The sequence below is a fragment of the Panthera tigris genome, chromosome C2 (genome assembly GCF_018350195.1).
Source record: "Panthera tigris isolate Pti1 chromosome C2, P.tigris_Pti1_mat1.1, whole genome shotgun sequence".
In the NCBI taxonomy this organism is placed as follows: Eukaryota; Metazoa; Chordata; class Mammalia; order Carnivora; family Felidae; genus Panthera; species Panthera tigris.
The window spans coordinates 105,174,356-105,187,762 of record NC_056668.1 but is presented as its reverse complement, the minus strand read 5'-3'; the positions used below and the strand labels follow the sequence as shown (position 1 = coordinate 105,187,762).

General features: G+C 42.9%; 1 protein-coding gene across 1 annotated transcript in view; it reads right to left on the bottom strand.

Annotated features, from left to right (window-relative positions):
- The window catches only part of RARRES1 (retinoic acid receptor responder 1), a 69,233-nt gene extending 57,805 nt beyond the window's left edge, over positions 1-11,428 (bottom strand). Inside the window, exon 1 of the mRNA XM_042998353.1 lies at positions 11,326-11,428. Within this exon, the coding sequence (XP_042854287.1) occupies positions 11,326-11,428 (103 nt within the window). The remainder of the gene's footprint in view (positions 1-11,325) is intronic.
- Between the last annotated feature and the right edge of the window lie 1,979 nt (positions 11,429-13,407).

Here is a 13,407-nt window from a genome sequence, read left to right as displayed (position 1 = left end):
GTCAGCTCCAGTCTCTCAGGCTCTTCTCTAAGAAGAGCAGATCAGGAGGAGTGGGAGGGGGAAAAGACCCTGCAGGAAGAGAAGGAATCCGCTAGAGACTTGAACCTGGACCATGGCAAAAAGTCCCATCCAGAAGCACTGGGATGGATGGACTGTTTTGTAAAGGCCTGAGTACTCTTTATTGACAACTTAGTTTTCTCCCCGTCCCTCACCCCTGATATCACCAGTTGCAAGCATCCCCACACAGATGAAATCAATGATTAGAAAGCACAGATGATATCAATTATTAGGAAAATGATGAAAACATTTCCTATTCATACATGAGTGAGGCCACGGAATGTAACACCACAACTCCTTTCTGGACATTTGTGCAGAACGTCTAGAAGGACAATTGGAAACTGCTAACAGTGGTTGCCTCTGCAAGAGGGAGCTGGGGGTGGGAGGGGTTTACTTTAACTGCAAGTCTTTGGTTCTTTGCCATCATCTCTTGCTGGTAGCACAACAGTGGGGAGCTTGGACTTGGAGCCAGACCCCCAGCTTCACTAGTGTGAGCTGAGGCGTGACTCAACTGCTCTGCACTTTTTTGGTGCCTCCTAATGGTTTGCATCTGCTAATATCTGTACATACATAAAGCGCTTCCAACGGTGCTAGGCACACAGTAATGGCTAAGTGCGTGATTGTACTCTTTAGCCTTCTTAACCTATTATTAGAGCTATTAGCAAGCCAGAAAATGTGATTCTATATCCCTTTTCTGTTCTCTTCAGCAGGTGAAAGTGAAGGGAGGTGGGATTGGGAGGAGTATATGGATAATCAATCCTTGACTACTGAAAGCTGTTTAACCAAAGCTCAGGTGTGACTGAGATGATCCTTTTCTCTGAGCCTTGGAACCAGGGACACTTGTGAAGAAAGTGTGGGTCACCTGGTTCCTTGGATCTGCATCCTGCATGCTCTAAGGTGACGTTAGTTTTTGTTTCAGTTAAGTCCTATAGATCTTTACATTTCCCATGCTATGTCCCCAGGCCTGTAATGTAGTAATTGTCCTAAAACCCCTGGAGGAAAGCACTTTGCTGGCAAGGAAAGAAAAGAAGCCCTGCTCGACAGTGAGCTGTTTGCATACAACATTTGGCTTTCTGATCTCTCCCTTGAAGATACCTAGGACTCAGGGAGAAATTCATTGTCCTCAGCATGGGCCCATAAGCTACCTGATGCTCACACCAGCTGCAGCAAGTTTCCAGAGATGGGAACAAGACCCAGGGCTTGAAGCATCACACCTACACCCCACCAGATCCTCGGTAGCCAGGCAGAGGGCACCCGCAGTGCCAACGGCTCTAGAATGCAGGTCTGGGTTGGGATGGCTGTGATAGGTGTCTGAATCTGAGATTAAGGAGGGAGCCTTTCTAGCTTGAACTAGTAAGAATGAATTCTTTGAGATGCAGAACTGGAGATAAGGTTCTTTCTATTAAAGATGTGAGGGGCCTCTGGCGCTTTCTCAGCCTTAGCGCCATCTTCTTGGAAACCTCTGCACCATGAGAGCCAAGTGGAGGAAGAAGTGAATGCACAGGCTGAAGTGTAAAAGAAGAGAGATGAGGTAGAAGTCTGAGTAAACCGCTAGCTTGTACACCCATGGAGCCACAGGAGCAGAAATAAGGAAAGCCAGACGCCAGGGACACTGGTACCAATTGTTGGACTACATGCCTACTTTCTAGAACTTGATTCGGTGGATCTAGAACATCCATTGCCATCTAATTGCAACCACCACCTTTGAGAGACTTGCCTTGCTCATACCAAAACAGTCCCTTCTGGTCCTTTGCTTTGGACCTGTGACCTTTGGGACTAATTCTGTTTTCATTTGTGGTTGAATGTGACCCACGTACAATAAATCCACTCTTCTGCTGTCTTAGCTGGAGAAAAAATAAAATAAAAAAAATAAAAAGGTGGTGCCTGTGTGGCTTAGTTGGTTGAGTGTCTGACTCTTGATTTCAGCTCAGGTCCTGATCTCACAGTTTGTGAGTTCAAGGCCTGCACTGGGCTCTGCACTGACAGGTGTGGAACCTGCTTGGGATTCTCTCCCTCCCTCTCTCTTTGCCCCTCCCTTGCTTGCTTGCTCTCTCTCTCTCTCTCTCTCTCAAAATAAATAAATAAACTTTAAAAACTAAAAAAAAAAAATAAAAGAGATGTGATATAAAATAGAGTAGTTGCATTTATTACTGTCACCAAGGAAAGATTTCACATGACATAGTTTAGTTAGAGACTGAAATTGATGTGTTTGGAAGCCTCCAAATCCAAGTGGGTAAGGTAACCAGCACTATCCAAAATAACTTTAGAGTGAAAATGTTTCTCTATTTGCATTGTCTAATATGGGAGCCATTAGTTACGTGTAGTTACCACGTGTTTGAAATGTGGTTAGTGCAAGTGAAGAATGAATTTTTAATTTTATGTAATTTTAATTGATTTAAATATATATAGCCACTTGTGGCTGATTACCATACTAGACAGCACAGTTATAGACAACTGACTTCACTACAGGGTTGATTTGGGGAAAGAGGGAAAATAGTATTTTGGGGAGTTGTGTTTCAGATATGATGCTACATGCTTTCTGTAACAGAATTACCTCCTTCAATCTCCACAGTTTAGAGGACTAAACTGGAAGCCAGAGAGAGGTTACACGATTTGCCCAAGGTCTCATTACCAGCAAGGGTCAGGAAAGGGGTCCACACTCAGGTGTGGCCCATTGTTTCTCCAAGCACTATTTTGTACATTCCACAACCAGAGACTCAAGGTGGAGGGGTTTGGATTACATAAAACAAAACAAAAAGCCTAAAGAATGATGGGAAAATATGACTTTGTGGTCAGAGGAGTTGGGATTATTTTGTTTTGAGAGAAGAATACTGAAGGAGCCACTCAATCTTCAGTGTGAAATTCAAGGATCATTTTTTTAAAGGGGAGTAGTGGGTTGTCTCTGTTACCACTAATGAAAGCTTCCTTTTATTCTAGTTTTTCTTGGTTCTTTTTTTTTTTTTTAATTTTATTTTTTTTTTAACGTTTATTTATTTTTGAGACAGAGAGAGACAGAGTGTGAACAGGGGAGGGGCAGAGGGGGAGACAGACACAGAATCCGAAACAGGCTCCAGGCTCTGGGCTGTCAGCACAGAGCCTGACGCGGGGCTCGAACCCACAGACCGTGAGATCATGACCTGAGCCGAAGTCGGACGCTTAACCAACTGAGCCACCGAGGCGCCCCTTCTTGGTTCTGATGTGTGGGCATTTCTCATATCTCAGTGAGCCTGGCTAGACTTCAGGCCCTCAGGAGGAACTCAACAGCTTGGGCCTTAGGATGTTGTATGAGGAGCATTTGGGATGGCCAGAAACTGGTGGCATCTAAAGAAAATAAAAAGCATCAAGCTTCCTATATTCAAATTATTTGGTGATTGCAACACTGGTTGTTAGCTAAGGTACACAGTGAGTGGGGACAACCTATTTGCCTGACCACTCTTGATTCGGCGTCACTGCAGCATTTGAGCAGATTAATGTCAGTACCCAAGGTGTTGGATTTTGCAATTTTCCAAATAAGTCCTCATTTTTGCATGTAATGCTAGTTAGGAATGCAGCATCTTTATAGATCAATTATACATTTTCTAATGAATTTTGCTTGGCATTTTCCATCATTGATCCTTCCATCAATCACTTAGGACAGGATATTTGCCATTCCAAGAATGAATTAACATTCTACTTGATTTATAAACTGTGATGTAAAATAAATGACAAGCTGGGACTGTTTTAATTTTCCAAGCAAAAGATACTTAAGTAAAGCTTGAAATTGTAAAGTTTATTTTTTCTTGAGAAGATGCTATATTCATTACAGAGTGAAATAAAGAATTTTAAAGTTTTTTTTTTTTTTCCCTGGCGGTACTACTTAGGATTTCATGTTTTTCAAAGAAAAATCCCTAGTAATTGTTCATATTTGTATACCATGAACTCTCTGGAGTGATCGATTTTTCAAACTCTGTTTATGACGCTAGTGCTCACCACTAAACTTCATAGAGTATGTTATCAGGGCCAAATAAAACCAATTCCGCATACCGCAGAGGACTGCATCTGCCCACGTATAGCAGCCTAGATAACAGGACAATGTGTTAGAAAACCCACATTGTATTTTCTTCCCGTCTCACCATTCTTTCCACAGAGTACATGAAAGGGCATGTGTCTAATAGTAAGAACAGAATACTGATACAGTAAACCACCTGACTGATAAATAGATGACACAATCGCCTAGACAACTTATATATAAGCAGACGTCAGGCAAGTTCCTTGCAATGTAATGATGCAGTAGGGGTAGCTTCAAGTTGGGAAGTTCTTCCAGAAAAGCTGCATTTGTGGTGGGTTTAGAAGAGTCAGCAAGTTGTGAGAACATCAAGTTGGGGGACTGTTCCAGGCAGAAGGGGTGGCCTGAATGAATTGTAGGGAAGGCCAAGCTCAGGACAGCAGTGAAGCTGACTGGGATGGTGCCAGCGGCTACCTGAGGTAAAGGAAACAGACAGAAGACCCTGAAGCCCAGAAAGAGGCATTTTGTTCTTAGAAGTTCCCCAGAAGTTTCCACATGCCTAGGCTGAGAAGAATGCACAGTACACAGGGGTACCTGGGTGGCTCAGTCAGTTAAGGGTCCAACTCTTGATTTCTGCTCAGGTCATGATCTCATATTTGTGAGTTGAGCCCTGAGTAGGGCTCTGTGCTGGCAGTGTGGAGCCTGCTCGGGGTTCTCTCTCTATGCCCCTCCCCCGCTCTCCCACAGTCTCTCCCTCACAAGCTTTCTCTCTCTCTCTCTCTCAAAATAAATAAACATTAAAAGAAAATTTTTAAAAATTACAAATAAAAGAATCCACAGTGCACAAAGTGAGTTAGGTTATATGAACATTATTTTTTTGGAAATAAATAACTAGTTCAAAAATGGTTTTCACTGGTAAATAACAGAAATGATCAGACTTTAGGATAAGCAGACACTATTATGGACTATGGGCTATTATTTTGAGAGAGAGAGAGAGAGAGAGCATGAGCAGGGGAGGGGCAGAGAGAGAGAGAGAGAGAGAGAGAGAGAGAGAATCCCAAACAGGCTCCATGCTGTCAGTGCAGAGCCTGATGTGGGGCTCTATCTCATGAACCAGGAGATCATGACCTGAGCTGAAATCAAGGGATGCTCCACCAACAGAGCCACCCCTCTACCTTTTGATTCTTAAAGGACTTAAAGTACAGAAGAGTGCAGAGGGTTCTGGTCTGAGAGGCAGGAGGAAAGACTTCTAGCCCAGCTCAGCCACCCTAACTGGCCTCAGCCTCTTCTGTATAAGATGCTGGTTTGGGGGTAAATTAGATGATAATCAGAAGGAAGAACCAGTATGGAACACTGTGATTATACTCTCCTTTAGCTGTGCCTCCCCATTGCAGAGAGGCTTGCTGGATTGTCCTTCCTTTGGACTAATCTCAGTGACATCTTCCCACCCTCTACAAGAAGCCCTGTGCTCTCTCCCCAGCATGCAGGTATCATACATGGACTTATTACCTATTTTATTTTATTATTATTTTATACTTCAGTAGTTCCTTTTTATTTACTTTACATTTTATTTATTTTTCAGCTTTTTTGGAGTTTTAAAAAATCCAAACAAAAAAAGACTGATAGTTTAATTTTTATGCCTATTTTCTGAATTAAATGAGACAATCAAATGTTTGAAATTTGATAAATGAGATGGCTCATGTTTTAGATTGTGAGTAAAGCAATGTGGCAGTCAGGATGGGCTAGGGTATGCTGCAATAGTGAACAATGCGTCAGTCTCAGGACTTAAAACAGCAAAGGTATATTGTGTTGCTCTCACTACCACTCCATCACAGGTTGGCTGGGGGCTGGCCTGTATCACTTGTTCCAGGGAGCAGGTGAAGGAATAGCCTCTTTGGGAGCATTGCTCCTTGCTGTGGTGGAGGGGAAAAGGACCAGGGGGAATCGTGCTCAGGCTCTTAAAATTCCTGTCACATTTTATTGGCCAAAGCATGTCATGTGGCCATGCCTAACTTCTTCAGGGGGTGGGAAGGTACAATATCATTACGTTTCCCAGGAAGTGGCAAGCTGGAAATATTTGGAACAGCACAAAGGTCTGCCACAACAGTAATTATTAGGCAAGGCCCTACTTACTCATAAGTCTTTTTGTATGTCATCTCAGTCTGCTAGGGCTGCCATAACAAAGCACCACAGACTGGGTGGACTGAACAGCAGAAATTAATTTTCTCACAACTCTGGAGGCTAGAAGTCTGAAATTAAGGTCCTGGCAGAGTTGGTTTCATGTGAGGCCTCTCTCCTTGGTTTGCAGATAGCCACTTTTGCTGTCTCTTCCCGTGGTCTTCCCACTGTGTGTGTCTGTCTTAATCTCCTCTTTTTATAGGGACACCAGTCATAGTGGATTAAGGCCTGCCCTAATGACTTCATTTTACCTGAATTACCTATTTAAAAGTCCTATCTCCAAATATAGTCAGTTAGGACTTCAACATGAATTTGGTGGGGACACAATTCAGCCCATAATAGATATGATATTAAAACTGGGGCCTGTCTCACTAAGTAAGGCTATAACAATGACAGGAATATGCAAAACTTTTCAGTGCATTTTATCCCTATACTTGGGGCCAAAACTCTAATGAGATCAATTTCTGTCAATAAATCATTTTTTGCTATACCTTTCAAGACAGATAAAAAGACATGTTGTGATTAGAATAATAAAAGAAATAACATTAAGAACTACAAATTTAATTACAGGCCTGTGGAGGGTTTCCCTGATTCATCTCCTACCCTAAACTCTGAATTTATTACATAGTTCAGAGTCCTGATTTAACTTTTTACTGGCTTAAAAAAATTTTTTTTAATGTTTATTTATTTTTGAGAGAGAAAGAGACAAAGCATGAGCAGGGGAGGGGCAGAGAGAGAGAGGGAGTCATAGAACCTGAAACAGGTTTCAGGCTCTGAGCTGTCAACACAGAGCCTGACACAGGGCTGGAACCCACAAACTGTGAAATCATGACCTGAGCTGAAGCCAGATGCTTAACCGACTGAGCCACCCAGGTGCCCCTTCTTTTTATTGGCTTTAATGGGTCTCTTGTGAAATGTGTTAGAAAGCCATAGAACGATAGCTCTTATTGAATACATCCCTGCTATTGGACAGTGACTTAGGCTAGTGGTTCTCAAACCTGTATATGCATCAGAATCCCAGTAGGTCCAGGATGGGCCTGAGGCTTTGCACTTCTGACCAGTTCCCAGGGGATGCTGATGCTGCTGGCACCACCCCAGAGATCAGACTTCAAACACCACTGGTTCAGGAAGTTGCAGTTGACATGATGGAGAACTACCTTCGTATACATCTCATCTCTGAGTGCCTGTGTGGGGGATGCCCGGAGGCAACCTGGTTAGTGTAGGTACACTTGTTGGCACCTTCCAGGCATGGGCTGACATGGGCTGAGCAAGACAGTCAGAACTGTCAATCGTCTAACCAGGACTAGCTGTTTTGTATTTCTTCATCGCGACACAAGCCATGTATTACCCACTCTGCACAAGGCTGCTTCCTCTTAGCCCACTCTTCAATCATTTTGTTTTTGTTTTTAGAACACAGGGTCCTGCGTTAAAGAACATTCTTTTTAATAGTTATGCCAATTCCACCAAAGTCTTGAGAAAAAAAAAGACTTACCCAATCCTTTTTCCATGTCCAACTGGGCTGCTTTTCTTAAAGGAAAATCTCCTGGGCTCAATGTTAACTGTGACCACCTCTGCTTTGGGAGTCACAGAGCTCCTTGCCAAGACACAGCACTACAGCCTGCACTCACCCTCTTCTTGATGTCCGTGTGCCCTCCTGTTTAGGGCTGCATACTCAGGCTGTGCCATTAGGACTAGTGGTTTTTTTTCGTTCCCTGAGAAGTGAGGTGGGGAGGTGACGAATGTATAGTGCAGAAGAGGTAGATGGGGGGGGGGGGGACACTGCTTTCTGCCTACCCAATATCCATTCTCCTTTTCTTCCTTACTAGCTAAACCCCAGTATTGTTCAGGATTGCAATGTATCCATTGAATACTGCGCCAGGGCCCTTGCAGCTGGGGTAGCTGTGTGACCTGATCCTGTCCAATGACATCCAAGGGGTTTCCACACAATGATTCCAGGATGGCTTTTAAAAGGGGTTTGGCTTAGGGGCACCTGGGTGGCTCAGTAGGTTAAGTGTCCGACTTCGGCTCAGGTCATGATCTCCCGGTCTGTGGGTTCAAGCTCCGCATTGGGCTCTGTGTTGACAGCTCAGAGCCTGGAGCTTGCTTTGGATTCTGTGTTTCCCCTCTTTCTACTCCTCCCCCACTCGTGCTCTCTCTCTCTCTTTCTCTCTGTCTCAAAAGTGAATAAACATCAAAAAAAATTTTTTTAAATAGAGGTTTGGCTTAGCTGGGGTGTTGTTATGGACCTTTGCCCTTCACCCCTTTCTTTTTTCCTTCCTGGAATGCAGACGGTAGGCTTGGAGATACAGCAGCCACTCTGCCACCACAGAAGCTATGCACCGAGGGAGGTGGAGCAGGAGAGAGAAGGACCTTGCCTCTCTAGTGGTATCCCCAAGTGGCTGCAGGACTCCAGACTCTCTTATGTGAGAAAACTAACCCCTGACCAGACAGGGCCTCTTTCCGTCAGGTTTTTGGTACTTGTGAGGGCTCTGCCTGCCTTAAGGAGCATGAAGTCCTGGAAAGAAGAGAAGTCATTGGGATGTATGTGAGCATGCTCCCTGATACTGACGACGATGGTGATGACAATTGTTAACCACCTTTTCCTGAGGACTTACTCTAGGTCGGGTACAATGCCATGTCTTAGATTGGTCATTTTACACATGACAGACCTAAGGCTCAGAGGGTATTTAATTTAATAATAAGCCCAAATCACACAGCCAGGAAGTGGTGAAGGTGGGATTCTGGCCTGAGTCTGTCTGACCACTCCACCCTTCATCATGACTCTTGACCCCTCTAACTCTGGTTCCTAGGCTTCTGCCTTTGGTGTCTGGAGGTGGGTATTGAGGTTCATGGCTCTGGCACCCATAGCTTGGTATCTCTCTGTTATGGACTGAATGTTTGTGTTCCTCATCCTCCAAATTCATATATTGAAGCCCTAGCCCCCACTGTTACGATATTTGGAGGTGGAACCTTTGAGAGATAATCGGGTTTAGATGAGGTTATGAGGGCAACACTATTCTCCATGAAGGGATAGTGTCCTTATTAGCAGAAGACAGACCAGAGCATGCTCCTTCTCTCCACCATGTGAGGACACTGTGAGAAGGTGACCACCTGCAAGCCAGGGAGAGAGACCGCACAGGTTTTAAACCTGGAAGTTCTGTGTCTGGAAACTCCCCTCAGTCCCAGGCAAACCAAGATGGTCAGTCACCTAACCTGTACCTCTTTACTCTTTTTCAGCTTACATAATGAATTTCCTAAAATGTTTCTGGTAGGGCAGGTATCTACTTCCACCTGATCCCCCTCTCTGGCAGACACTCCACTTTGTCAATGTCACTCTTAAGATGTAGCACCTGTGACAAAAGGAGAGCATCAATGTTGAGTTTAGCAGACCTGTCTGTCAATGTGTTCAATTTTTAACCAACTGTACTACACCATTGATGCACAACTGCATGTGTGATCAGTGAAAACCATTGGGCTTCTTTTCTGCCAAGTCAGGTGTCCCCACTCCCACCCTGGATTTGGCAATTGGCTTTTGCACCTGATGGTAGTTTGTTTTTAGTTTATTCTAGTTTAAGTTTTTGGCTTGGGCCCCATCATTGTTACTGTTTAGGGGATGTGAATTATGAGCCTCTGGCCCCTCTTACCGGTGGTCTCATCCCTGTGTGTGGCTTCTGAACATTTGGTAAATGCATCTTCTATGCCCTCATCCAAATTGTTGATTAAAATGTTTAAGAACCTTGAGGGTCTGTCAGTCAATAACTTATAGTTTTCCCATTCAGCCACCTCGGAATAGATCTAATTGTGTTTGGGCCCTCAGGGGTAACCCTAGGGGCTTTTGCGCACATGCTCATAAAAAAATTGGGATCCCTTAGGGGCCAAAGCCTTTTCCAGAAAGCCTAGGGTGTCATTGGGTCAACCCCACTCTGAATGAGCACAGATAATTGAGGCGTTGACCCTGTAATTATGTAGGCAGTACACTCCCAGCAGAGGCCTAATCTTCAGTTGACTCCCACTGCTACTCTGAGGTCTCTGACTCATCTCCTCTTACCTTCCATTATTTACCAAACTTCTGGGGGGATGAGATTGATTTTCTTTTCTTTTTTTTTTTTTTAAACGTTTATTTATTTTTGAGACAGAGAGAGACAGAGCATGAACGGGGGAGGGGCAGAGAGAGAGGGAGACACAGAATCGGAAGCAGGCTCCAGGCTCTGAGCCATCAGCCCAGAGCCTGACGCGGAGCTCGAACTCACAGACCGCGAGATCGTGACCCGGGCTGAAGTCGGACGCTTAACCGACTGAGCCACCCAGGCATCCCAAGATTGATTTTCTTAGTGTTTCAAGATTGTATTCCATCATAAAGAGACTGGTACAATGGGATATACCTTCCAGTGTAACCTTTTAGAATTTGTGTTTTAACTTTTTTATTCCTCTACATGTTCCTGTAAACTCAATTAAAATTGAGTTAATACCTATAGGCAAATGCCCAGATAGTAAGTGTGCAGTTCTATGAGTTTTGAAAAATGCATAGATCCATGTAGCCAGCATTCTGTCCAGAATACAGATCATGTCTATCACCCTAGAATGGTCCCCTTCCTCATTCCTCACAAATTCTATGGTCTAACACTCTAACAGATCTTAGACACTATGCAACTGTAACGGGAGGAGAATAAATATCCCCTAAAAATAAAATGAGACAGATATATGTGATTTATAAATACATACAGCTTAAAATTTGCCACCCCCTTCCATGACACAGGTGTTTACTATGTTGTTTTACCACATTGCATAATTTTCCTTAAATAGTTCAGTATGTCATACCAATTAAAGCATTTATTTCATGTTGTAACTTGTAGTATTTTTCAAATATGTATATAAAATTGAATTGAAATGGAGACAATCTTCCTGATCATGAATGTCATTAGGTATGTAAGGACCCACATCATGGTGACTGACTGACAGAACTGACCCATGAGGTCTACAACTGGGAGAGTTGCACACAGGTGTAGGGGTGGGTGCTGGCCAGCCTCCACCCCTGGTTTGTGTTGGCTGCTATTTATGGAGACCTGCATGTGTAAGAGCATCATTGACTGCTGTGGCTGACATACCTGCAGGTGTCTGTGGAATGTGAATGATTGGTGCGGCCTCATCTTGCAAATAATGAAGGCTTCTTTTGTTGCGGGAGATGAACAGGACTGGCCCATTCACCATAGGTAGACAGAAGACAACAACATTATGTAATTCCACATGATGAAGAAGGTTTCACATTGATTAGTATGACAGTGAGCTTAGGAAAACCCTGAGAAGTTCTTTAAGCCTGATAGCAAATTATGTTTTAGCTATCCTGTTTAGGTTCAGCTTTGGTGTTTTTGCCCAGCTATGGTTAGGTGACATTTAGATCACTGAGTAGCAATGAAGAAATATTAGAAACAACAATATAACCACCACCACCACCACAATAATAATAGTAACAATTTACTGACTGGTCATCATGCTGAATACTGCACTGAGGAGCTTATGTAGATCATTTAAATTAATTCCCATGGCGGCACCATTTATAGATGAAGTAATTGGGGTCAGACACATTAAGTAACATGCCTAATAGGTTAAAAGCAGAATTTGTACCACGTACACCAGTCAGTGTCCCAGAAGAGAGCAGATGGCAAACTTAAATTGAGCAATTAGGAGCAAGGTAAAAAAGGTGTGGGCAGGGCTTAGGGAAACCAAACTCCTAATATGGGTGCCATTGTACCCCTAGGCTGATAGGACACAGAAGGAACCTGGGGACAGTGAGGCTATGTGGAGAGGGCTCCTTCAGGAGCTGTGGACTTTGGTTGAAAGTCATAGCCAGTTATGGGAACACCCATGGATACTGAGAGAATAGATGCTCTGACTTCATAACATCTGCCTGCCTCCAGTCTGTTGGGCTCTTCATTGATAAACCCTATGGAAGCAAGAAAGTGGGGGTGGGATGGGGCTCTTGATGTAGTCAGTTACATGCCTTGAAAATATCTTCTCTCAGTCTATGCATTGTTGTTTTTCTTTTCATTTTATGTGTATTGACTTTTGTTCTACATATGTTTTACATTTTAATGTAATCAAATTTTTCTTTCATGGTTTTTGCTTTTATATCTTACTTAGGAAATTTCTTTCCCACTTCGATGTCATAAAAATAATCTCTTATTTTCTTCTAAAGATATTAAGATGTTGTTTTCCACACGTGAGTCTTTATCATACATAATTTTGAATATGTGTGTGAAAGTGATTTTCTTCCAAATCCACAGTCAGTTGCCCCAGAACATTTTTTTAGTCTAAATTGTAATACCACCTCTGTCATAAGTGGGTTTTCAAGGGCACTTGAGTGGCTCAGTCAGTTAAGCATCCAACTCTTGATTTCGGCTCAGGTTACAACACGGGGTTTGAGCTCATATACCGTGAGATCATGACCTGAGCCAAAATCAAGAGTCAGATGCTTAACTGTCTGAGCCACCCAGACACCCACATTTGCTAATATTTTATTAAAATTCTTGTTATCTTTCTTAAAATGTTTGGTAAAACAATTGTGAAACCATCAAAGATTGTTGCTTTCTTCTGAGTAGACTTTCCTTGTTTTTAAACAGCAGTGTTAGGTTCATGGCAAAATTGAGCAGAAAGAACAGAAAGTTCCTTCTACTCCCTTTCTTTCCCATCAAAGCTCCAGCCTCCCCAACTATCAACATCCCACAACCCAGAGTGGTAAGTTTATTATAAAGTGATAAACTTACACTGACACATCATTATCACCCAAAGTCCATAATTTATATTAGGATTCATTCTTGGTGTCATACATTCTCTATGGGTTTTGATAAATGTATGATGACATGTATGCACCATTATCATATTATACAGAATACTTTCATTGCTCTAAAAATCCTCTGTGATCTGCCTGTTCATCCCTTCCAATCCCCAGCCCCTGGTAATCACTGATATTTTTACTGTCTCCTTAGTTTTGCCTTTTCCAAATGTCAGATAGTTGGAATCGTACAGTATGCAGCCTTTTCAGATTGGCTTCTTTCATTAGTAATATGCATTTAACTTTTTTCCATGTCTTTTCATGGCTTTATATAGCTGATGGCTTGATAACACTGAATAATATTCCATTGTCTAGATGCACCAGTTTGTTTATTCATTTGCCTACCAAGTTTTGGTAA